Genomic DNA, 24303 nt, shown 5'->3' with positions numbered 1-24303 from the left:
GGGCGAGGCGCGCGCGCGGAGAGCCCCGGGGTTGGGGGGGGGCAGGAGATGGGCGCGGCGCGCTCGCCTCCGCCCGCCTCTCTCTCTGTCTCTGTCTCCCCCCTGCGCGCGGACCCTCGGCGGCGCGGGATGCGGGGGGCGCCCGCCCTGCGGCGCCTGGCGCGGAGGCGCTGCCCGGCCGCCGTGCTCCTGGCCGTGGGGGCGCTGGGCTGGGCTGCAGGGGGCGTCTTCGTCTTCTTGGCGGCGCGCGGCGGCGTCTGGCCGGGGCGCTGCACCGACGAGCAGAGCCGTCGGATGCTGGCCCGCCTGGTAGGTGCGGGGCCCGCTGCGGGAGGGAGGGAGGGGCGGCGGGGGACGGCCGCTCGGGGCCCCAGAGGCCAGGGCTCAGCCTCCCGCCCGCGGGGCCGATCCAAAGGGAGGGTTGCCTCGCGCGACGCCTGCTTCCACGGGGGAACTCCCCGCCGCAGGAGGCGGCGGTGGCTGCCCGCTTGGAAGGCTTGAAGAGGGGAGTGGACGTGTTCGTAGGGTTGCAAGGAGGAGGGAGGGGTTTGGGATGGGGAGGGACTTCAGTGCCATAGAGTCCAATGGCCCAAGCGGCCACTTTCGCCTGGGGAACTGACCTCTATCGGCTGGAGATCAGTTGAAATAGCAGGAGATCTGCTACTAGCGAAAGGCTGGCAACCCTAAGGAGAGGGCTATTTATGGCTACTAGTAAAAATGGCTACTGGTCATGATGCATACCTATTCTCTCTAGTATCAGAGGGGCATGCCTATTATATTAGGTGCTTTGCAACACAGGCAGGATGGTGCTGCTGCAGCCGTCTTGTTTGTGGGCTTCCTCGAGGCACCTGGCTGGCCACTGTGTGAACAGACTGCTGGACTCGATGGACCTTGGTCTGGTCCAGCATGGCGTTTCTTATGTTCTCATGCTCTTCAGTCTGCTCGGGGTTTCCTGACCGAGGGCTCCTGTCAATTGTGCTGTTGCTGAAGATAAAGCAAGGGTGCAGACAAGACCGACCTAGGGTGCGTTCATACACGCTGCATAATGCACTTTCGGTCCACTTTCAATGCACGTTGCAGCTGGATTTGACTGTGTGAAACGTAGGGTTGCCAACCTCCAGGTACTAGCTGGAGATCTCCTGCTATTACAACTGATCGCCAGCCGATAGACAGCAGTTCCCCTGGAGAAAATGGCCACTTTGGCAATTGGGCTCTATGGCATTGAAGTCCCTCCCAAACCCCGCCCTTCTCAGGCTCCACCCCAAAAACCTCCCGCTGGTGGCGAAGAGGGACCTGGCAACCCTATGCAAAATGGCAACACCCACTTGCAAACAATTGTTAAAGGGCAATGAAAGTTGATTGAAAGTACATTCTTCAGGATGTGTGAAAGGCCCTAGAGTTGGACTCCCATTAGCTTTTTCAGAGTAGCCCAGTCCCCGATGAAATCGGCAGTACTCACCTATGAGCAAACTGCGCAGGATCGGGTTGTGGTTTTATGCATGCTCGCTGAATTTGGCAGAGATTACTTTTGAGTAAGCAAGGGTTCACAGGAATAGGTTCCAGGTATTGCCTTGACTAATGTAGAAGAATATCATGAATGGATTTGGGGAATGGGCAATGTTTTGGTTGGGGGGTGGGTGGACACTGAAGAACTCTGTAAGAAGGCTTTTCAAAAGAATTGTGGTTATTATATTCCCCTTGTTTCTGAAGTGTGGGGGATAAAGTGAGTTGTAATTATTATTATTTTGCTTGAGAAAACCTTTCCCTCGGTTCTAGTTGGGGGTTCAATTGCTGTAGTTCAGCAATGAATTTAATTCGTCATCAGTACATGCTCTGAGAAAGACTAGAAAGGTCATGGGCAGGGAGCAGGTGCTCAAGGATATACTGGAGAATGGGCAGAGACTTCAATTCCCAATGAAATTCACTGGGGACCTTTGGACCAAACTCTGTCTTGCGTCCTAGCCTACCTCATGGAATTGCTGTGAGGGCAAAATTAGAACCTGCAAATTCATTGCCTATTAGCAGAAGGATGGTCTACCAGAGTAACTGAACATTAAAGCAGAACAATAAAAATCTAAATACCGGTATGCTGATAGCTCTAAATCAAAGTATTCAGTTTATCGATTAACTGAAAATGCCGCATTTCTCAGCAATTTGTTATAAGTATATCCATTGCCTGTCAGGTACCAAGAACTGAACATACAAAAGCAAGGCTGATGTGGAGAGAGGGCCATTTATGCATGGCTGTTTCCTTGCGATCACCCCGCCGTCCACTTCGGGGCTTTGCTTTGATTATGCTTGCATTTTGCGACCGTCAGAGGTCACCTCATTCCAGGAAACGTGGGCAAAGCTAGAGCAAGGCGACCTCTGACGGTCTGAAAATCAAGCATAAGCAAAGCCCGAAGTGGACGGTGGGGTGACCGCAAGGAAACAGCCATGCATAAATGACCAAAGAGACATAAGGGGAAAGCACCGTCATGGTCATTCTCTTAACTAAATCTGGTTGTCAACTTGGGCTATGTCAGATACCACATACCGCTACATCTATCAAAATGATTCACAGCGTTCCAAAGTAGGTGTGAATAGAGGGAAAGCCATCTTGGCATGTGAGAGTCTGAGATCACTTTCTGGCCTGTTGTGCCAAAGAGTAAGAAAAACTGAGGATTCCTTGTCTACAGAGCAAAAAACAACAACAACAATTTTGAGGAATTAACAGAAATTTGCATAATGGAGAAATCCCCACACTTCATGATAGACAATGCACTAAAACTCTGTTCCACTGTGACATGTGTGGGAAAATGTCACAGTGGCACTTTTTAACCATTTCTGGTATGGCAATCGTGCCGTATCAAAGTTAAGAATGATTAAGGCACTTTGGAATCTGTGGGGACTTTACTCATCTTTACCACTATGCATGCTAGCTCCATTCAGCACTAGGAGAACTGTAGCAGATGGGGTGGGGGATAGCGCTGTTCCTGGAAAAGAATCTTGTTTTGAGGGGTACCTGTGCCCTTCTTGGCTGCTTTGTGGGGAGGGGAGGAAGATCAGGGAAGCCCTGGAGAGCAACTGCACAACCCCCTGAAAAAGCCAAACGGGTTTCTGCTGTATTCTTTGGGATTTGAATATTCAGGAATTAAAATAATGCCTGAAAGTAATGGAAATCCTTTAAAGCCAATGGACTCCTACAGTCTCCGTACTGCTGTATTTCACTACTGTACTGCATTCATAATATAGTACATGACACTGCATCAAAATGTCATGCTATGCCATTCCTTTTCCTCCGGAGCTGCTCCACATCATGGCTAATGAATTACGTTTAAACCCCCCTCCCTTTCGTAGAGGATCAGCCCTTTGAGTGGAGGCTAGTGGGAGCTTCTGAATACTCAGTGTCATGAATAGGAGATTTGTGAATGTGTTGGCAAGAAAGGCCCTGGGAGACGAGTAGTCCATGCTGATGGAGTTTTGCTGTGTTTTGGTGGGGAAAAGCAAAGGAGAAGCCAGGCTGCTGATTAAGGGAATTGGGCTGCTGCTTGAAAGACATTTGCCACGATGGCTGCATTTTACACCTTCTAGGCAGCAGTTACTGTCAATTAAAGAAGACAGAGTATTCAGCTGCTAGGTCTAATTGATAAAACACACTGAAATGCAGGCTGGAAAAGACCCTTTTGTATTTTCTAGTGCATTTTCAACACAGTTGGGTAGAGGTTAGGCTGGTCACCTAGAACATCTGCGCACCATATCCTGCTCTTTGTCACTGGGGTAAAAAAAGAAGAGGATTTATTCTTCTAGCCTAGCTGAAGAAAGGTTTGTTCTTCGTTGTCTATGATACAGCACATGCCAGCAAGTTTTATCACTCTTGAAAGCTTATGCCATGAAAATCTCGGTCTCTAAGGTGATGCTGGACTCAAATCCAGCTGTTCTACTGCAGACCCAAGACGGCTGCCCTCTGACACTATGGATAACTTGTATAATATGATAAAGTCTGTTATTTTATATTGATTTGAATTGAATTGTTAGTTGTCTTGGTGACAATGTGTGGTGGAAAGACAGAACTATATAGTGCAGATTGGGTATCCCTTATCTGGACTCCTTGGGACCAGAAGTGGTGCATATTTTGGATCTTTCTGTATTTTGGACTATTTGCATACATATAAAGATATCTTGGGGATGGGACCAAAGTCTAAACACAAAATTCAATTATGTTTATATATGTTTTATATACACATTATACACATAGCCTGAGTGTCATTTTAAACAATATTTTTAATAATTTTGTGAACACTGAACCATCAGAAAGCAGATTGGTGTGCTGCTGAGGGCCTGTGAATAATGCCTGCATGCCAGCTCAAAAAGTCTGGTGTTTGGATCGGACGTCCGGATAAGGGATAGTCAACCCCAAATGCCAGCATTTCCCATACTTTACAGTATCATTGTCTTTCCAAGCATGTAATATTTAGTATGGGGAGGGGGAGAGACCTTTCGCTGAAAATTTCCCAATATGGCATACCGTAGATGGGGCTGATTGAAATGTGAAGCTGGCATGGCAGAAAACACTCACCTTTGCACTTGATCAATGACTCTTTTAAACTCTGCTGCTGTCTGCATAAAGCAGCTATGCGCCATTTGCTGGCGCACCTGCGCAATACCTGCCCAAGCTTCTAGTCTCTGGCATGATAACTAAGCAAGTATATCTGCTTTGTACTTATTCTCTAAAAAACAAATTCAGCTGGACTGCTTGAATATTAATTGGTTCTTGCTGTGATCTGCACATATTTTCAGACCCAGATTCTATATATATGTGCTTCGTGATGGTGCCAGTTTAAAAAAAAAACAACTCACGGCGAGGAACCATTTAACAGTTGGCAGGTGGCACTGAAAGGGTTAAGTTAGAAGCCACATTCTTTAAACTTTTTAAATGGCTTTCGTTAAGTGGGAAAGAAACCTTAATGGAAATTAAATAATCTATTATGGTAGCGAGCTATTGATGACTATAAATTTTCCTGTGTTCTGCATAATAAACGAAGACAAATTGTGAGCATGCAGTAGCCTTGCCAACTTCTTGGAAATAGCATGAAAACGAAATTCTTTTTCTCTGACAGGCAGCTGCGAAGCTTGGATACCTCTGAGATACTGAATATTTTCCATTTCCTCCAGAGCTTGCCAGAGCGCCAAAATAATACAGAGGTGTCTGACATAGCTTTGGGAACATTTGCCTCTCTCCCTTTGGCCTATGTCCTAGCTTGGATTCCAGAAACTGAAAAGTTATTTACAGTATTATTCACAAGGTAGTTGAGCCAGTTCAGTCTTATTGTCCAGGAAATGCGTGGTGGCTCAATCCTAAACATAGGACAGTGGCACGTTGACTAATCCCAAATGCACCAGCATCCCCAGTCAATATCCTCTCTCAGCAGTGGGGAAGAATGCCCCAAAATGCCCCATATCCAAGGAGCTGAGAGCATAGCAACTGTACAGGAGTCCAGAGCAACACAGCCAGCACCGACCAATCACAGAGCGGCATGCCCAACAACTTCCCTATGTCAGCCACACATGGAAGCAGCCAACCAATGCACAAATATGCTTGCATGCCTCCCTTATGTCACTCTGTTCCCACGTACAACACAGCAAAGGAAAGAGTATAAGAAGTATGGTAGCCTCTGCTACACATGTCCAGTGGGAGCTCTGTAATTGCCATGTTTTGGGGAGTGCTGCAGAAGAGAGTTTGAATCCTGTCCCAGCAACCCATTCCCTGTTGATAGGGACAGTGAAGGAAGCGCAGACGATCCAACCACATTGCTCAAATACCTCCGCAGTTCACTTGGCAGAGGAAATCCACATGGAAAACTCATGGCCTCTTCAAGGCAAGGGCTCCGATCCTAGCGGGGCACAGAGGAAAATGATGCAGCATGGAACACTCCATGGCCCTGGTTGTCATAAGTAACCATAAGTGGCAGGGAACTGCTGAGAAAGTCTAGTGATGGGCTTCAGTATGCATGGAATTCCCAGTTCATGTCCCACTTGGAGCTAGCTATCAGAGTCCCGAAAGAGTCCCACACACAACTGAGGTTCTGCACAGTCAGATCCCAGACACAGGAGATGGGCTGTTCATGCTGATTGGCTGCCCCAGACTCTAGTTATTTTAAAAAAAATTGTCTTTACATACAGTCATCCCTTTGCTGTATTCATGAGGTTCATTACCACTGCCTGAAAGTGTTCAGCATCTTGACTGTGGCCATTTATGCTTGGTAATTAGCAGCGCGTTCCAGGCTGAATTGCCCTGCATTTTTTTTTTTAGTTTTTCACAGTGAACCGTCTTTCAGGAAGCGAATGCGAAGCCATCGCATACCTGCTTCGTATTACTTAAGAGCCCCTTTAAAGCGACCTTTTGTGTAAGCTCTTCCCTTGCTGGGAAGAACCCCCTAAAAGAAACATACAAAATCACAGCTGCACGTTAGCTAGTGATTGCTAATGGCTATGCAAACAAGGAGCAGGCGAGTGGGGGTGGAATTTCTCCTTTTGCATCGGGACCATGAATATTCATTTTAAAGGTCACATTTTAAAAAAGAGCTTTGAGCGAGCTTCAGAATTGACCCTGCATAAATGGCCAAAGTGTTGGCTACACAGCTTCAAGTGGTCTTATTTATTGAACAGCATCATAAATGGAGTTCTGAATGGAAGTGGAATGAATGGGGCTGCCAAGTGCCTTCCTTTAGAGTTCCCATCCCAGAGCCTCCTCCTCTACCCATGAGTGTCTTAAGTGTGCAGCACTTGAAGCTGGAGAGATTCTGTGCAGCTGTCACCTGATATATGGGTGTCCTGATTTGGGTATCCTAAGCTGTGCTGAGGCAGGGCGCAGGTGGGCAGAATTTATTTTTCACTCCAGAGCTGGGGACAGGACGTGGGCTGAGCGCTCAAGATTCCATTTGCTAAGACAGACCTGCACAGCCACGGGGTGGTAGGGGTGGTGGTTCGCTCCATCCTCAGTTGAGGCTGTACAGCAGCATATCTCTAGAAACATTGGCATGTGTCAGCAAGTATCTTACAGAGCAATCCTGACCATGCCTACTCAGAATCCTACTCAGGCCTATTCAATGGGGCTTACTCCCAGGAAAGTGTTTTTAGGATTACACTATTAGTTATGGTGGCCTGGAGCTTAATTGCTATCATAAGCAGTTTACAAGTTAGTTTTGGGATTGTGTCCTAAATTGTCTGAAATCCAGATAGTCACCTGTAAGTAATTCCTTGGTTCCTCAATGGCAAAATGTAAGTGTATTTACAGTCCAGTCCTCAAATTACTTGAGCAGATTGTGGAATTAAGGGGTTGGCAGCCCTTGTTTCATGTCTAGCGTTCTGTTGTTTGAGAATCTTACATCGTTCACCATTGAATTAACATCTAGAAAGCACTGAGTGATAAAATAGAAGCAATGGAGCATCAGGTTAAGATTAACCAAAATGCTTAAGTTGCATTGCTTTTGCCAGTCAGTGCAAGCAACATTAGCATTTCTATTTAAATCCAGTTTCTGAGTGTCTACACAGTAGTTTGTACAAGCAGAAGCAGAGAAGCCATCAAAGTAAGCTTTCTCCTTTATCTTATTTATGTCCTTTTGCTTTAGCCACAGGCTTTTATGACCTCAGGAGACTTCTGTGATTCCGGAGAACAGTAAATGATGCACATTTGTTCTTCGTATAATCCGGGGCCATGCTTCACAATTTACAAAATTTTGGATGCGTATTTGATTGGTTTTCCCTAGCTGTGATATATAAACGCTGCAAACGATTTGGGGGAAATGAAGAGGAAGCGTTTGTTTATACTTTTCTGCAAATATATGAAATAGTGTTGCCTAATAAATCTAATGGCCTGATGTTTTAGACAAGAATACTTAACTTTTTCTCTGCAGCACTGATCGTTTGACTTCAATATCAGAAGATGTTATGGTGGCCAATAGCATGCTTTTATATTGGATTTTGGAAAGTGAATATCAATTTTTAACAATTAATGTACTAACTATACTGTCATGTTGCAGCCAACTCCTGTATGCTTCACAAGCTGCTTAGGAAGGCTGCTTTAATCTGAAGAACCGGGATTGATTCCCTTCTCCACATGAGCGGTGGACTTTAGTCTGATGAACCGGGTTGGTTTCCCCACTCCTACACATGAAGCCAGCTGGGTGATGTTGGGCCAGTCAGCCCCACCTACCTCACAAGGTGTCTGTTGTGGGGAGAGGAAGGGAAGAAGATTGTAAGCCAGTTTGATTCTCCTTAAAAGGTAGAGAAAGTCTGCATATAAAAACCAACTGCTCCTCCTCCTTCTTCTTCACCCTGGCTGTAATACGGCGTCTGTATTCTGGACGAGCTGCAGTTTCCAAGTTGTTTTCAAGGGCAGCCCAATATAGAGCGCATTATAGTAATCTAAGCATGAGGTTACAAATGCATGGGTCAGTGTGCCCATAGAGGGAGAATTGTGTGTATGAATTTTGAGGGTTGTAATTTGGCATACAATCATCCAAGACAATCTAGTATTTGAAGCAGAAAATCCAAATAGTGTTCCTTGTGAAATAATAATCTACCTGTAGCTGGGTATTTTCACACTGCTAAAGGTTCTCTCCTTTATTTCTTGCCATGTGCCAAGGTAATAGAAGCTGGATGGAGGAAGTCCGTTATGCTTTTGTTTCCTCGGGACCAACATTTCTCTCAAGGGCTGAATCAACGTAATGTGGGAAATGGTTGGCCAGCAGAAATAAGTGTTCTAATACTGGAAGGGGAGAGGGAGGAGGCAGATATTGGTATCAAGCCATCTTTTGGCTGTTTAGTTTTCTACAACAGCAAAGACCTTCCACCCTAACCCACGCTACTCCAGAGATTGGCCCAAAATAGACACTGCAGCTGTACTTCTGGAATGTCTGAATGGACTCATAGTTATGCAGATTGCCTGCACTGCTAGAAATGGAGGGATGGAAACAATTATGGGTGGAGAAAGGGACCGACAGGGGAAATCCTTTTATTTCTTTCATGCATTTGAGATGACCATATAATCACAGAGCTGCAGTTTCTTCTTCTTCAGTCTTCTTGAGTTGTAAATGCTCAAGCTGTATGAACATACTTGGATGTATTTAATAGATATTTTCCGGGCTTTTTGTCATGGGAGGTTAGATTTTTATTTGACCTTGCAAAACAAGCATGAGCTGTAAAAAATAAGCTTTCAAATCTTTCATATTTTCAGTTTGGTATCATTCTGCTAAACTTTAGTCTTTAATCCACATTTAACTTTGTGTCTTGGAAACTTTCTGCTATGAATTGGGCTTGGTTAAATTAACAGAATTTCCCCCCTGATGTCTATGTGGTCATAAATTCCCCATGTATTTCAGTCGATCTTAGAGTATTTCCCATTACCTCAAGGTATTGCTCTGCTCTTTAAGGTAACCATGCTGTTGCACATGCCTTCCCACTGCTTACATGGTATATCCCTCACTGTTTTTCAGCAAAAGTATGCATTACCCTTTTTTTTAGCTATTTTTATATGTGGCAAAGGGATTTAAAAAAACTATAGGTTTACACTTGCCCTTAGCATGGTGATCTAAATCCTTGACTACATGGGTGCTGGGCAAAAGTACCAGGCCTAAATCAGTGAGCCACCACATTTTGGACCTTTGTAGGCTATACATTGCTGTGTGGTGGCAGAGGAAATAGGAACATATATCTAAGGGTATGTTCCCAGGTTACCCCCCCTTTGTAGGCCAAGGTGGTAGGCATATTTAAATAACTGATGGGTTGAACCAGAATCCTACAGATACAGAGCCAAAGCACCAGGCTGAAAGCTGTGAGCCCCGATTTCTTAGGGCTTTGTGCACAGTTTGTGAGCTCATCTTAAAAAGCCAAAATTTCCTTGGCCCTGACAGTTCTTCAGGGAATCAAACAGCAAGGGCACTTTCACACATGCAGAATAATGCACTTTCAACCCACTTTCAGTGCACTTTAACGATCATTTGCAAGTGGATTTTGCCATTTCACACAGTAAAATCCAGCTTCAAAGTGGATTGAAAGTGTGTGTGAAAGTGCCCTAAATGAGGGATGTGAATTCTCCACAAACATTCCTTGCTATGTGCCACATGAAAGCGGAAAACCTTTTTTTAAAGAAGTAGGCTTCTGAATGGTCTCTCCACCCCTCCCTACGTGATTTAATATGATGACTTTCTGCTATCAGTTCTTCATTTCTGTTTCCATCTCTCTTTAGTGCCTGGACTACAGGCAAGGAGCTTTGACAGGCGACCTCTGCGAAGACTTGTGCGTGGCCCAGAAATTGATATACAAGCGCTGCCTTTATTACGACCAAGGTAAAAAAGTCATCCAGGCTGACTGGAGAGGCCGCCCAGTGATCCTGAAATCCAAAAAGGAAATCTTCTCCAGCTATCAGCGCCTTGGTTTCCTGGAGGAAATGGAGTTGGAGGGTATTCCAGAGTCAGACCTGCTTCTTATGGTGGCTTTGGAGATAAAGAATGCTCTCGGCTTGGAACTGCCTAGTAATACTACGGGACCCTTGTGGACTAGGGGGAGAGGCCCTCAATGGAAAGCACAGTTGGCCAGTATGTGGTCTTTGCTCCAACAAGAAGAATATATTTATTTCAGTGTCTTGCAAGACTTCAGTAAGCATGTCCTGAGGGTCATTGGCTCTTGCGGTCACTTCTACGCTGTGGAGTATCTGACGGCTGGGCACGCTTGGCACAGCACGCTGTTTTCTGTGGAAGATGCTGTCGGTGTCTCCTTTTCTGGGATTGAAAGCAAAGCTAAGGCCGTCACCGAAATTGCAATCAGCTTCCTGGATATGGTAAATCATTTTGACAATGACTTTTCTCATCGGCTTCACCTCTGTGATATCAAACCAGAAAATTTTGCTATCCGGAACGACCTGACGGTAAGTCGGTCCCTGGGTTTTGGCAACTGAATTCATGATCCATCGTCATAACTGAAAGTCATGCTGCTATGTTGTAACAACTTTCTGCTCATTATATCTTCCACCTGGTTCACTGAAGGAAACATACACATTCTTCCTTTTGATTTGACAGCTGACATGGCTAACGTTGGCAAACGTGATCTTGGATCATCATTGGTTTCTCGGCCTTACAAGTGGACTGCGATAACTAAATAGCAAAAGGGTAGATCTCAAGTAACATTCAGCTCAACCGAGAGCTAAGTAAAAGCATGTCTCTATTCACATCATACCTGCAGAATGCTGTAAGGCAGAATTGTTTCAAATAGGACTGACCTTGTAAAAATAGGCTGTCTGCGCTCGGAGACCAGATCAACTAAGGTGTGCCATGCTGTGCCTGTCACATGCCTACTTTGCAGTCAAAATCCCTTTATTTGTAATGACCTAAGGGCCAGTCTTCTATGTACTTATTTACTTCCAGTGTGGACTTAAAGCAGCTTACATCGTTTGCCTCTCCTCCGTTTCATCTTCACAACAATCCTGTGAGGAAGGTTAGGCTGTGAGTGTGTGACTGGCCCACGGTCACCCAGCAAGCTTCCATTGTAGGGTGGAGATTCAAACCTGGGTCTCCCAGATTCCTGTCCTACATGTTAACCACTATACAACACAGGCTCTCTATCAAAGTCCTTGCATTTGTTGGGGGACAGGACGAATACTTTATATCAGATGTGCAATGGGAGTTTTGTGCCTCCCAAATGTGTGCCAGCTTTTTTCTCTTGCAACCAGGGTGTGTGAGGAGAGGCAGCTTCATCGTTCCCTTCTGTGCTGTTTTTGTGTCTTCAGACTGCCCAGTGGAGCCCTTATTGGTTCTGTTAACGAAAATTATGTGCAGCCGTGTAAGTAATATTGATTATTGTAATGCAGCCAAAAGTGTCTCCATGGGACAGTTTGAAGATGCAAAAATGGCATTGGGGGAGGGGAGAGCTGAAGTTGCTTCTCCCCATCTGCAATTGCTGCTAGCGGAGAGGGGCCAGTGTGCACCTGGGAGGCACAAAACTCCCATTGCGTAACTGATATAGATCCTTGTGTTGTAACCCAACAAGATTGGCCCTTAGTGGCTTGGGTCCTGCACTCTTGAGGGTGTCTTTTTTCTAATAGTTTCATCTAGAAATTTCTTGCACACCATTTCCAAATGATAAAGTTATATAGAAAAGCTTTGTTGAACTCATTGTTAAAGAACTGCCTTTTCTTTGAGACTCGAATTCTTCACCTGTGTTCTGAATGTGATATAAATTTTTGTACTTAAAAAGGGCTTTTACTAGGGAACTAAATTCATATGGAGCAATAGTAGGGTTTTAATTCCATTGGATTTCGAGATGCATGTAGATGAGACTGGATAAGTTTGATGTAGTTTGTTCTTGTTCTAGATATGTTACAGCTAACTCTGAACCTTTGGTTAATGGGTGAAATAGAAATCCAACTTAATATACCAATCTCAGTTTTTTTGTAAGGCCTCTTTGAAAGGGTCTTCAAATCATGCCTTCAGTCTAGCTTAAAGCAAATTAATTTCTTCCTGCAGAATCAAAGAAGTCTTAATTAACACAGCTTCCAACAGACTCTATTTATTAAGTATGTGCATAACATTTTTGTACTTGAAGTGTTATGCAAAAGTTAAGCATGTAGCAGCTTAAATGAGTAGAAGTATTTTTACTCTCAGAATTATTTTGATGTTTATTCAGGTACATAATTAGAATCTTGGGAATGAGCTGGAGGGAACAAGAAGGCACCGGAAAATTTGCATTATTAAGTGAAGGAGTATGGAATTTGTCTGGATCAAGTTTTCTCACAACGGCCTGAATCCTATGCAGCACCTACGAAGCCTGGTGTAGGAGGCAGATTGGGGTTTTTTTTCCTGCTTTCCCCAATCCCAGTCCCAAAAAAGGTGATTCTGGGGACTGGGGAACTGTGTGGGCAAAAAGCCACAAGGATGGTGGTTGCAGGGAGGAGGGTGAAATCACTCCTGTCCCCTCTGGTACCCGCTGAAACTCTTCTGCTGGTGCAAGAAGACTTGCACTGGTGGGATTGAGGGATAGGAGCCGAACCCCAAGCAGAGTCAGCAGAAGCATTAGAGACAACCATATTATGTTTGTTTTTATTTTAACACCCTCCCAAGCTTACACTATCATACTTATCACGACTGGAAGCATCATCATCAGACTTTATTCGCAGTCCTAGGCCATCAAGTCTCCAAACAAATCAAAGTTAAATACATACATACATAATTAGGGAATAATAATATGATATAAAAATGTAGCAGTAATTAAAACTGGGGTATAAAGATAAAATCCCCCCAAATACACACAAAACAGTACAGATTCTAATCACAGATTGATTATTCCAGAGCCTTTTTGTCTTATTTTAGTTGCCAGCCAGGCAAATCTGGCCATACTAACAGAGCCTGCCTAGAGTCAACCAAGTTGCTATAACAGACAGATTGCAAGTCCTTAGGTGTAAGCTGCTCAATTCAAGACTGGAAAAAATTTGTTGGCATACATATTCTTGTTAAGATTTTGATGGTTTCTGTGGTTTGGAAGAACTCTGTTGATACCCTGTCTGTTCCTGGTGCTTTGTTTCTCCCAGTTGCTTTCAGTGTAATTTTCACTTCACTTTCTAAAATTGTAATTTCTTCTTCAAAAGAAGGAATCTGTTGTCCTTTCATCTCTTCTGTATAGTTCTTCAGTGTATTGTTCCTATCTTTTCTTTACTTTGTCCTGTTCAGTTAATATATTTGTGTTGATGTTTCAGCATGCCCTAACTGTGCTTTAAATTTCTCTTTGATTTCTTGGCTCGTGTGGGACAGATCTCTTGTTCTTCCTTCTTTGTCGTTCTCTTCTATGTTTTTACACTGGTTATTATAATAGTAATCTTTGTCTCTATGTGCAAGTTACTGGAACTCTGCATTTAGACTTCTGATTCTATTTCTGTTACCTTTTACTTTTGCTTCTCGTCTATCTTTAGCAATTTTAAGAGTTTCAGCAGTCATCGATTGAGGCTTTCATTTCTTTTGGCTACAGGAATAGTCTTCTCATTCTTCCTTGATAATACCTCTGGTTTCAACCATAGTTCTTCTGGTTCCCGTTCACTTGCACTGAGTAATGAAAAGCTGTCTTTACATAGTCTTTAAACCAGGGTGTCAAACAGGGTGTCTGGATCCGGCCCCTTGAGAGCTCTTATCTGGCCCACGAGCCAGCCAAGGCAGCTACCCCTCCCAGTCCTGATCTGGGCCAGCAAGGCATGACCCGGCCCTACCAAGTGACATTTATGTCATATCCAGCCCTCCTAACAAATGAGTTTGACACCCCTGCTTTAAACCCTTCAGGAACGTTGTTTAAATTGTTTTTTGGCACTTTGAATATTCTGGTGTTTTTGTTCAGCTTTATATTCTAATTTTCAATGTTATCAATTCATGGTCTGTACCAGAGTCAGCTCCTGTGTTGTTTTAGCAGAGAAAATAGAGCTTCTCCATCTTTAGCTTCCAATTATGTAATCTATTTGATTTCATATTGGCCATCTGGTGATGTCCGTGTTTACAATCGTCTGTTTGGTTGTCTGAAACATGTGTTTGCAACGAAAAAATTGTTGTCTTCACCGAATTCTATGAGTTGCTTTCCTGCTTCATTTCATGCTCCAAGCCGAAATCTTCCAACAATATTTGATTCTGCTTTGTTTCCTAATTTTGTGTCCCAGTTAACCTATGATTATCAGCACATCATGTTTAGGTGTGTGATCAATTTCTTTCTGGACACTTGCATAAAAGCTTTCAATTTCTTCCTCTTCAGCATCTGTAGTTGGGGCATAAACTTGAATGATGGTTATGTTGCTAGGCTTACCCTGAAGTCTGATTGATATTATTCAGTCAGATTTTGCATTATAGCCCCTGACTGCTTGTGCTACATCTCACCTTACTATTACAGCAACTCCGTTTCTTCTATGTTTGTCATTTCCAGAGTAAAATATTTTCTGACTGAAAATGCCCTAATTCGGTCCACTTTAGTTCACTCACTCCCAGATTTGCAATGTTTAAACATTCCATTTCTCATTTTACGATTTCAAGTTTACCTTGATTCATACTTCTCATACTTCTCATGTTCCATGTTGCCGGATTTACATATAAGCTAAAGAAGCTATAGCTTAGGGCCCCACTCTCTTGGGCCCCCCAAAAAAATTTAAAGGAAAAAAAACACCTGGATGTACATTTCCAAAATATAAGATAAAAAACAAATAAAATAAAACCTACATACAGCAACAGTGTTTTGTGTTGTGTAGGCTCCTATGATGTAAGTAATGGGCCCCTGCTGCTAGCCTGCTCCCTAAAATATTACTGGTTTGCTCATTTCTATATATAGGGTGCCTACATTCTTCATAACATATTTTGTTATGTGCAAATGGCTTTAGATACCTATTAGGTCCATAAATTACCATATAGCATATATTCAACACAAAAAAACAGCGACAATTTGTTGTTGACAAAGGACAGCTGGACATATAAAGGGCCCCATTACCTTCAATAGCTTAGGGCCTCATCAAACCTAAATCCGGCCCTGGTTGCTATTATATGCATCAAACAGCTTTGGGCTTCCTTTTTGCATCCATTCACTTCAACAACTGAACGTCCTTTTGGCTTTAGTCCAGTTGCATCATTAAGAATAGTTGTCCTTTGTAGTTGTCCTCCGCTCTTCCTGTAGCTGATTGAGTGCCATCCAACCTGGGGGTTCCGTCTTCCAGCACTATATCTTTTTTTCATTTTGGATTGTCTCATCGTAGGGTTTTCAAGGTAAGGATTGGTCAGAAGTGGTTTACCATTGCCGCCTTCTGCGCAGTACTAACCAGGGTTAGCTGTAGTGGCACTGCCATTGTCTACGAAAGATCCTCCGCCAATGTCACCTTCCGCTGCTGCTGCTGCTCAGTAGCTAGCCTTCAAGGATTTCTCTGTCCCCATCACCAATGGAATTGTCCATTCTCTTCTACTGGTGTGGTCTTTGATTCCTGAAGGGGGTGGATGCATCTTAGTCTGGTGTCTCAGCTGTGACCATTCTGTCTTGAGTGACTCTTGACAGAGTCTAAACTCCTTACAGTATTGCTCTCAGCTTCGCTGACATACACAAGCCCCCTCACCACGTTAAGGTGTACGTCCAAGAGGGGGTCCTGCCTTTGGATCTGTGTATACTTGTGGGGCCTCCCATCACATCTAGTTTGGCCTTAAATTATGTAGCACTTTCCAGTCCCATTGTTCCTGTTATTTTGTATGCCTGAAAAACAGAAAGGCGGTTCTTACATACATTTGTACCAGGGTTCTGAAGTAATTGGTTCCTATGCAGCAACTATTAATTACTCTGAACAAGAAATAAACTTTGCAGACACCACAGTATGGATACACGAGGGACACACAAGCACCACATTATACTGGAAACTGACAGATCGGCAAACATATCTGCATGCCTCCAGCTACCACCCCAACCATATCAAACAGTCCATGGTCAATGTGCAAATGGTCAAGTTGCATCTACTCCCAACTCCTCAGACAGAGATACTCACTTGAAGGATCTACCGAAAGCATTTTTGCAACTACAGTATCCTGCTGATATGGTAAGAAAGATTATTGGAAAGGCCAGAATGATACCCAGGCACAGCTTGCTACAAGACAAGCCTAAAAAAAATGATAATAGAACACCTCTGGTGGTCACATACATCTCACAAATCAAGCCATTCCAATGTATTATTAACAACCTATAACCAGTGCTGGATTTGACACTTCCCTCACTAAAGTACTGGGGGTCCGACCCCATTCTTGCTTACAGACAGCCTGTCAACCTAAAACAACTTCTCACCTGCAATGATAAACAACAGTAGCATGGACTCTGGTACCAAGGCCTGCCACAAACCGAGGTGCTACCTTTGCGCTCATGTGGATCCTAGCAGAAATATCACTGGGCCCAGCAACGTCAGTCATACTATCTCAGCTTCATACTCCTGGTCATCTTCTAATGAGATTTATTTCATTACATGCTAGCGGTGCCCTTCCGCCCTCTACGTTGGTCGAACAGGCCAGTCCCTGTGACAAAGCTTAAATGGACATAAGTATGGCATCAGAAACCACAACATTCAAAAACCAGTGAGGGAACATTTTAGCCTTCTAGGAAATTCAGTTGCTGACTTAAGAGAAGCAGTTCTTTTATAAAGGGATTTCAAAGGGAGATTAGAAAGACTGATGAATTACAACTAATAATGAAACCCAAGACAATGCATTCTCTTGGATTGAATAGTGACCTAGGATTCCAATGCTGATTTTCCCATGCCTACTACTCCTCTGCATATCACACCTAATCCTGTTGTCATTTACTTGCTATTAACATTTACATGCTCTGAATTCACTCTTCTTGTGCAAAACTATTGTGTCTGGAAATTTTGATGTGTTGGCACGTGATTGGTCAGTCGACCGTATTAATAAACGTGACTTGAATTCATTCTTGTTTACTTAAGGACAGATGGACTCACATTCTAGCTGTATCTGAAGAAGTGAGCTGTGACTCACGAAAGCTCATACCCTGCACCCTGAGAGCCAGCGTAGTGTAGTGGTTAAGAGCGGTGGTTTGGAGTGGTGGACTCTGATCTGGAGTACCGAGTTTGATTCCCAACTTCTCCACATGAGCAACGGAGGCTAATCTGGTGAACTGGATTTGTTTCCCCACTCCTACACATGAAGCCAGCTGGGTGACCTTGGGCTAGTCACACTCTCTCAGGGTGTCTGTGGTGGGGAGGGGAAGGGAAGGTGATTGTAAGCCGGTTGGAGTCGTCCTTAAGTGGTAGAGAAAGTCGGCATATAAAAACCAACTCTTCTTCTGCCCGAAATTTAGTTAGTCTTTAAGGTGCTACTGGACTCTTGCTCTTTTCTACCAATGAAATATGTAATCTCTGTGAAAAAAATACTCTAAGAAGTTACAGCACACTGAAGAATCTGTTAGAAACCAGATGCAATCTGATATTGCCTGCATGAACTTGTGAAAGACCCCAGGGTATGTCAGTCTTCTAAGCTTTCTGAAAAGCCTAAAAAAACACTTGGAGCTGTATGTTGTGTTTTGACTCCTCTAGTTCTGAGGGAAAATGAGAGGGCCATTTGATATTCAAAGGGGACTTTCACCCTGTCAGTCAAATCTGTGAGGTTCAATAGCTGCTTATTCTCCTCTCCCCCTGCCTCCCCGAATCTTTAACTTCGTAATTTCCCAGTGAAAAGTGTGCTTATAGTAAATGGAGAGTGTGGTGCTAATGGCTTGGAAACTAGAATTTGTTCTTTACATAATGAATATAGATTTGGCAAGTAAATATCATTAGTAATGGAATCAGCATCTTTGGAAAAAAGAACACTAAATGCACCCGCTAGGGAAGAGAGTTTATGCCCTGCTTCTGTTCTCTGTCTTTCTGCTGATCATTTTCAGTGGGTTTAGGAATTAAACACGAGGGAACGTCAGGCCATGACATCAGCGACCCATTGGAAAACCTGAGCGATTTATTTGTGCACCAACAAAAAGCAGGCCGAGAGATTTCACTTTATAAAGCGGAGGGGCCGTGGTTTAGTGGCAGAGCATCTCCTCCCATGCAGAAGATCCCAGGTTCAATCCCCAGCATCTCCAGTAAAAGGGACTAGGCAAGTTAAAAGGTTAAGGTGAAGGTCCCCTGTGCAAGCACCGGGTCATTCCTGATCCTTGGGGTGACGTCACATCCCGACGTTTTCTAGGCAGACTTTGTTTACGGGGTGGTTTGCCAGTGCCTTCCCCAGTCATCTTCCCTTTACCCACAGCAAGCTGGGTCCTCATTTTACCGACCTCGGAAGGCTGGAAGGCTGAGTCAACCTTGAGTCGGCTACCTGAAACCGACTTCCGTTTGGATCGAATTCAGGTCGTGAGCAGAGCTTGGACTGCAGTACTGCAGCTTACCACTCTGCGCTATGGGGCTCTTGGTACTAGGCAAGTAGGTGATGTGAAAGACCTCTGTCTGAGACCCTGGAGAGCCCCTGCCAGTCTGAGTAGGCAATACTGACTTTGATGGACCAAGGGCCTCATTCAGTATAAGGCAGCTTTCATGTGTTCATGGGATCAGGAAAAAAAATGCCTGGATAGAAACAGGAGGCTATGTTTATTGACATTTTATTGGAATCAAGCAAAACTCCAGAAAGTCCGGTGTCACAATAACCAGAAATGGAGCAGCTGCTCATGCTTTGGAGTGGCATTCAGGTTTGCATAACTATCTGTTTTAGTAAATGTGGGCCCAATCCAGGCAGGGGGTGACAGCCTGGGCGGGGGGGGGCAGTGGATGGGACCTTTTAAAATCACCTTCCTTTTGGACAGGTGTCATGCCCCTGAGATTGGAGGAGTCTTTAAAGGGAGAGGTTTGTTAGAACAAAGGAAACAGGAGTGGACATTATTGTTAGAAACGGCCCCTTTAAAGAATAGTAGTAAATTATAAAGTACGTTATTCTGAGGCTAGCTTTTGCTTGCAGTCTCACAGAAGATCTGCACCATTCCTGTCACAAGAAACTGCTGTGACTGTTACATTTCTATTTTCAGCACTGGTGCTGCTGAGCTAGGCAGCAAAAGCTCTTCTACTTGTAATTTGTAATTTTCCCTTGCCTTTATCCGGGATTGCTTGGGTCAGCAGTTTCAAGACTTAGTAAGAATCGAAAATGGCAATTTGTGTGGTTGTTTTTGTCAAAACGTGTCACCTTGGATGACTTCCTCTGATTGCAGGTGGTTGCTATAGACGTAGATATGGCTTTTTTTGAGCCCAAGATGAGAGACATCCTTGAGCAAAACTGCACGGGAGACGAAGACTGTAATTTTTTTGATTGCTTTTCAAAGTGTGACCTGAGAAGCGGAAAATGTGGAGCGGTGAGAGCCAATAATAACCTTCAAGTGAGTGGCTATAGCCTTGCTTGTTTACGACTGGATGTTATGTCAGTATTTTAAAATACCCCTTACGATACTCTTTAGAATAAGTGACCGTGCTTGAAATTATTCCATTACAACGTAAAAAATCCAGCCGTGTTTTTCAGGTCTACGATATTTGGATCTGAAAAGTCACCACGTGGGGCTGCAGTCATCAAGTGATACTTGCTCATCACTTGATTGCTGCAGCCCCAGGTGGTGACTTCCATGTGTCAAAGAACCCTTACAGAGCAAATGCCTCACATCCAAACATCTTTGATGGAACTTGCGTGTTGTGATGGAGACAATCCATGCAAGGTCCATGTATGTTTCATGTACTCCTATCAAAAATGGCATCTCTATAGCATCCCATGACATAGGGCCAATCGAGATGATATGGCATTCCCTGGGATGCTGCTGCCATTTTAGAGAGCCAGCGTGGTGTAGTGGTTAAGAGCGGTGGTTTGGAGCGGTGGACTCTGATCTGGAGAACCGGGTTTGATTCCCCACTCCTCCACATGAGCGGCGGAGGCTAATCTGGTGAACTGGATTTGTTTTCCCACTCCTACACATTAAGCCAGCTGGGTGACCTTGGGCTAGTCACACTCTCTCAGCCCCACCTACCTCACAGGGTGTCTGTTGTGGGGAGAGGAAGGGCAGGTGATTGTAAGCCTGTTTGATTCTTCCTTAAGTGGTAGAGAAAGTCGGCATGTAAAAACCAACTCTTCTTCTACTACTGCTGGAATTCCCTCAATTTACAAATGCCATAGGGGCCAAACTTGCTTGGGACCAGGGTGGAGGGGGAGGAGTGGCCCCTGTCTCCACTCCCTCCCTTCACCCCGTGCCATGGTCCCAAGCAGGATTAGCCTCTATGGTATTTGTATAGTGATGGAAGTCCAGCAGTGAAATGGTGGGAACTCAGTATCATCGAGTTTTGCCCAAAGCATAATTGTTTGTCAAGTTTTCCATCTGTGCCAACGACAGGCAGTGATGCAGAACAGAGGGCAAGGATTCTGCCCCGTATGATTAGATTGCATCATGTGGCAGCAAGTACTACTAGACACTATGGCACTGAGGAAGATGGATGTACCATGGGAGTGCCAGGTTCAATGGCATTCTTGTGGCAGATGTACCATGTATCTAGCTTAAACTATGCCACCAAGTGTGAGGTAGTCGATAGACATCTGTAAATAAGTGAAACTGTGAAAATGTGCCCCTCAAACTCCACCTATGCATGATATTAATTGTAAAAGCAGGTTGGATGCTATACCTACTCCTCTTATAAAGGAGTAGGAAGCCAGTTTTGCTCACATTATTTTAGAGTTTAGAGCACACTATGCTTGTGTTTGTAGTTCTGAGTGAGATTTCCTGTTAACGGCAGCTAGGTTATCTGATTTGTTTCCTTCAAGCCACAAACTTGGAAGGAACCTTCATGGGAAGGGGGGGAAACAAGCTGATTGTCAGAGCTGAACTTGCAATATTTTTTAGTAATGCTGTTATTCTGTATGCATAATTTCAAAAGTGTATATTTTGTTGATGGTGTGTGTGTGTGTGTGTGTGTGTGAGCGAGTGGAAGAGTATTCTTTGAGTATATTTGAGTGTGCTTGGGGTATATGTGGTATCTTGGATCAGGACCATGGCAGCGCCAGCCTAGCAGTGATTACCTCAACTTTGAAGGAAAAAAGTTACCTGAGTGCTCCAGGTATCTTTCTTAGATTTGCTGTGTCTGATGTCTCTGATGAGCTCCTGGAACCATGCCAATTATACATGTTCCCTCCTCCAACCCCAAAGTCTCATTAGACTTACCTGTCTCGTGAAAGCAATCCACATTCCTTTTACCTGGGAAATGAGCTACTGAGTCCAAGCAACCCTATACCACTGCATCCTTGTGACTATTAGATTATGTGTCCCAAGAATGGCTTGTTTTCCTTAAATGAGGTTTGCTGAGGATTTTAATGGATCAAAAAAAAACCTGGCTTTAATAATAGTTTATAGTATCCCACACTTTGTTTAAATCGGGGTCCAAAATGTGAATATTGGCATAAGATTTCAAATATCCCCTGTTGTGTTTACACTGGGATGAAGAAGTGGCTGGCCAAGATAGTGGTTGTCATCTTCATTAGATAGAATGTGTGTTGGATATGTTTGTCAGCTGCTAAAAAGCCATGAAAACCAGCCTCCTTTAAAAGAGGTATTTCCCCCTTTCCAGAGTTTTGTGGACCCCCTGATGGGTTCACAGAGTGGTTGATCTTTAGGGTAGTAGGTTCCCCCTTCTCCCACTTGGATATGGCAGAAGCCAGTTTGTGTACTCAAAGGGACGTACAAGTGGGCCAGCTGTTTCTGCTGAAATGTGTTCTTGGTGGGGGAGCCTCATGTGTATGTTAGAGCCCAGAATAGATTACAGGATTGGATGGAGTCTTCTGATGGAGATTATCCACAGAGGATGGAAGTTATCATCATGTCCTATAAACTGGAGGCCCAAAAGGCATTGCAGGGAAAAGCGATAAACAATTTTTAAATTTCCTCTCCCATAGTGTCCATATAAAATTTCAAAGCCACATAATAGGCTGATTTCAACAATACAGACATAATTCACAATTCCTCCTTTTAAACAGACTAACCATGCAATCCTGAAGGGGGGGCTGGAGCCACTTAGGAGCCAGCGTGACCCCAGCACCGGCATCCGTGCCGCCTGCGCCATCCAAAGTAACACGAACGCTGGCACAGGGCAGTTTAGGCCAGCTTGGGGAAGTGGCGTGGCAGTGCAAGCTTTCGGTGTCAGCACTGCCTTTCTGGCAGGGTTTTTCCGACATGAGTGCTTGGTAAACATTTTAATCTTCCTGCACATACTGTTGCAGATCTTAAAGTCACTCTTCTATCCCTCCCCCCAAAAAACCCTCAAAAGGAATATACAATATGGAAGTGTTGAATTAGAACTAATCAAAAAAAATAGTCACCCTGGCTTAAACCAAGACTTGAACTGCCTCACTCATAATATCTAATAACCCAAGAGGACTCACATTTTAAACATTTCTATAGACTGTTCTGAACATGTTGTATCATATCCCTTTACTGCTGTTGGTCATTTTTTTCAGGTTTCAAACTGCCTCTTCCTTAAGTAGTTTATTTACACTATTTTATTGCACTTTTGTTAATTTTCAGCACATGAGAGAGCTGGTAGAACCGCTGACCTCTCTCTTAATCCATTAAGTGTAACTAAAGGATCATACCTGATTTATACCAGGCCTCTCTTTGCTCAACTTCCCCCCATTCCCCCCATGCAATTTTCTTAAAACTAGGCAAGTGATTTTTTTCTTCCCCATGTATCTGAGGAAGTGAGCTGTGACTTGTAAAAGCTCAAAGTAATGTTTCTGGTCCTTAAGATGCCACTGGTCTTCTGTTTCGTTTTGTTTGAACAGAAGACTAGATCAATGTTGATTATTTTAAATGGCTGGTTGGATCATAGGTCAGCCACTTCTGTTAACATCGTTTTATGTCACCAGACCTCGAAGTCTGGTGAAATTGGAAGATCTCATAACAAGTTACTGTTGTTTTCATTTCCACAGGTCATCTGTGACAAAATATTTCGCCCCTGGTTCTCTCTGAACCTCAGAGGATCTACAGTCTCCTTTCCCCTGCAGCTTCAGTTGCAGAAGGCGGTGCATGATTGTGCAGAACCAGGTTACGATGATGTCGCCCCTCTTCATAGGACTTCTCTGGCTTCTCTTTCCAAGTTATACCAGTTGCTTAGAGCCAGTCAAATAGAACTTCAGAAATCTGGAAGCTACTCTCGTCCTGTTCACTAATGATTTCTATCCAATAAATAACAATTTAGTTTTGTCCCTGTCAGCTGCATTATTCTGATTACTGGTTGTGCTTTTGAAAACCATGATTGTAGGTGCAAGTCTGTTTATTATTAATATCCTCTGAAATGGTTTTGCTTAGTTCCAGAACACGTGAAGTTCCTCCCCACTGATATTTTGTATTATACTGTTTATCCAAAAAGCAGCTGCAACCATCCAAACGAACCTGTGATCCCAGGGCAGGAAAGTGTTTGAATTTCAAAAGTGCTTCAGAGATGGAATAGTAAAGCCATTTATTAAGTCTAGCATTAAAATAAGGAATGGGGTGAATTGTACACCTTATGAATGTTTTACTCACTGGAGATTGTTAGCAGGAAAGTGCCTATATATTTGAATGAAGGACAGATTTTAACCAAATGTGTCTGATGTCACTGACTTTCTGGTTACATTAGGGCTAGCACTATTTAGACAGCAATCCTAAGTAGGTCTACTCAGAATCCTACACAATGGGGCTTAATCCCAGAAAAGTGTTCTTAGAATTGCACAATCCTATTGAATGCAATGAATCTGGAAGTTAATATTAATAAGACAGAGGCTGTGG

General features: G+C 43.9%; 1 protein-coding gene across 1 annotated transcript; it reads left to right on the top strand.

Moving 5' to 3' along the window:
* The first annotated feature begins 129 nt into the window (after positions 1–129).
* On the top strand, positions 130–23748 carry DIPK1C (divergent protein kinase domain 1C). Its single transcript, XM_056854493.1, has 4 exons — positions 130–309; positions 10229–10906; positions 19723–19887; positions 23466–23748. Exons 1-4 carry the CDS (start codon positions 130–132, stop codon positions 23703–23705), a joined length of 1263 nt encoding a protein of 420 aa, XP_056710471.1. The 3' UTR covers positions 23706–23748.
* Positions 23749–24303: the final 555 nt, after the last annotated feature.

This window comes from Euleptes europaea, chromosome 8 (assembly GCF_029931775.1).
Source record: "Euleptes europaea isolate rEulEur1 chromosome 8, rEulEur1.hap1, whole genome shotgun sequence".
Taxonomy (NCBI): Eukaryota; Metazoa; Chordata; class Lepidosauria; order Squamata; family Sphaerodactylidae; genus Euleptes; species Euleptes europaea.
This window is presented reverse-complemented; position numbering and strand designations above follow the sequence as displayed.

Bases quoted from the DNA above. Each gene is read 5' to 3' on its own strand.
- DIPK1C (XM_056854493.1), top strand. From the start codon at position 130: ATGCGGGGGGCGCCCGCCCTGCGGCGCCTGGCGCGGAGGCGCTGCCCG. The intron at 10,907-19,722 runs GTAAGTCGGTCC...CTCTGATTGCAG, and splicing joins CTATCCGGAACGACCTGACG to GTGGTTGCTATAGACGTAGA. The intron at 19,888-23,465 runs GTGAGTGGCTAT...TCATTTCCACAG, and splicing joins GAGCCAATAATAACCTTCAA to GTCATCTGTGACAAAATATT.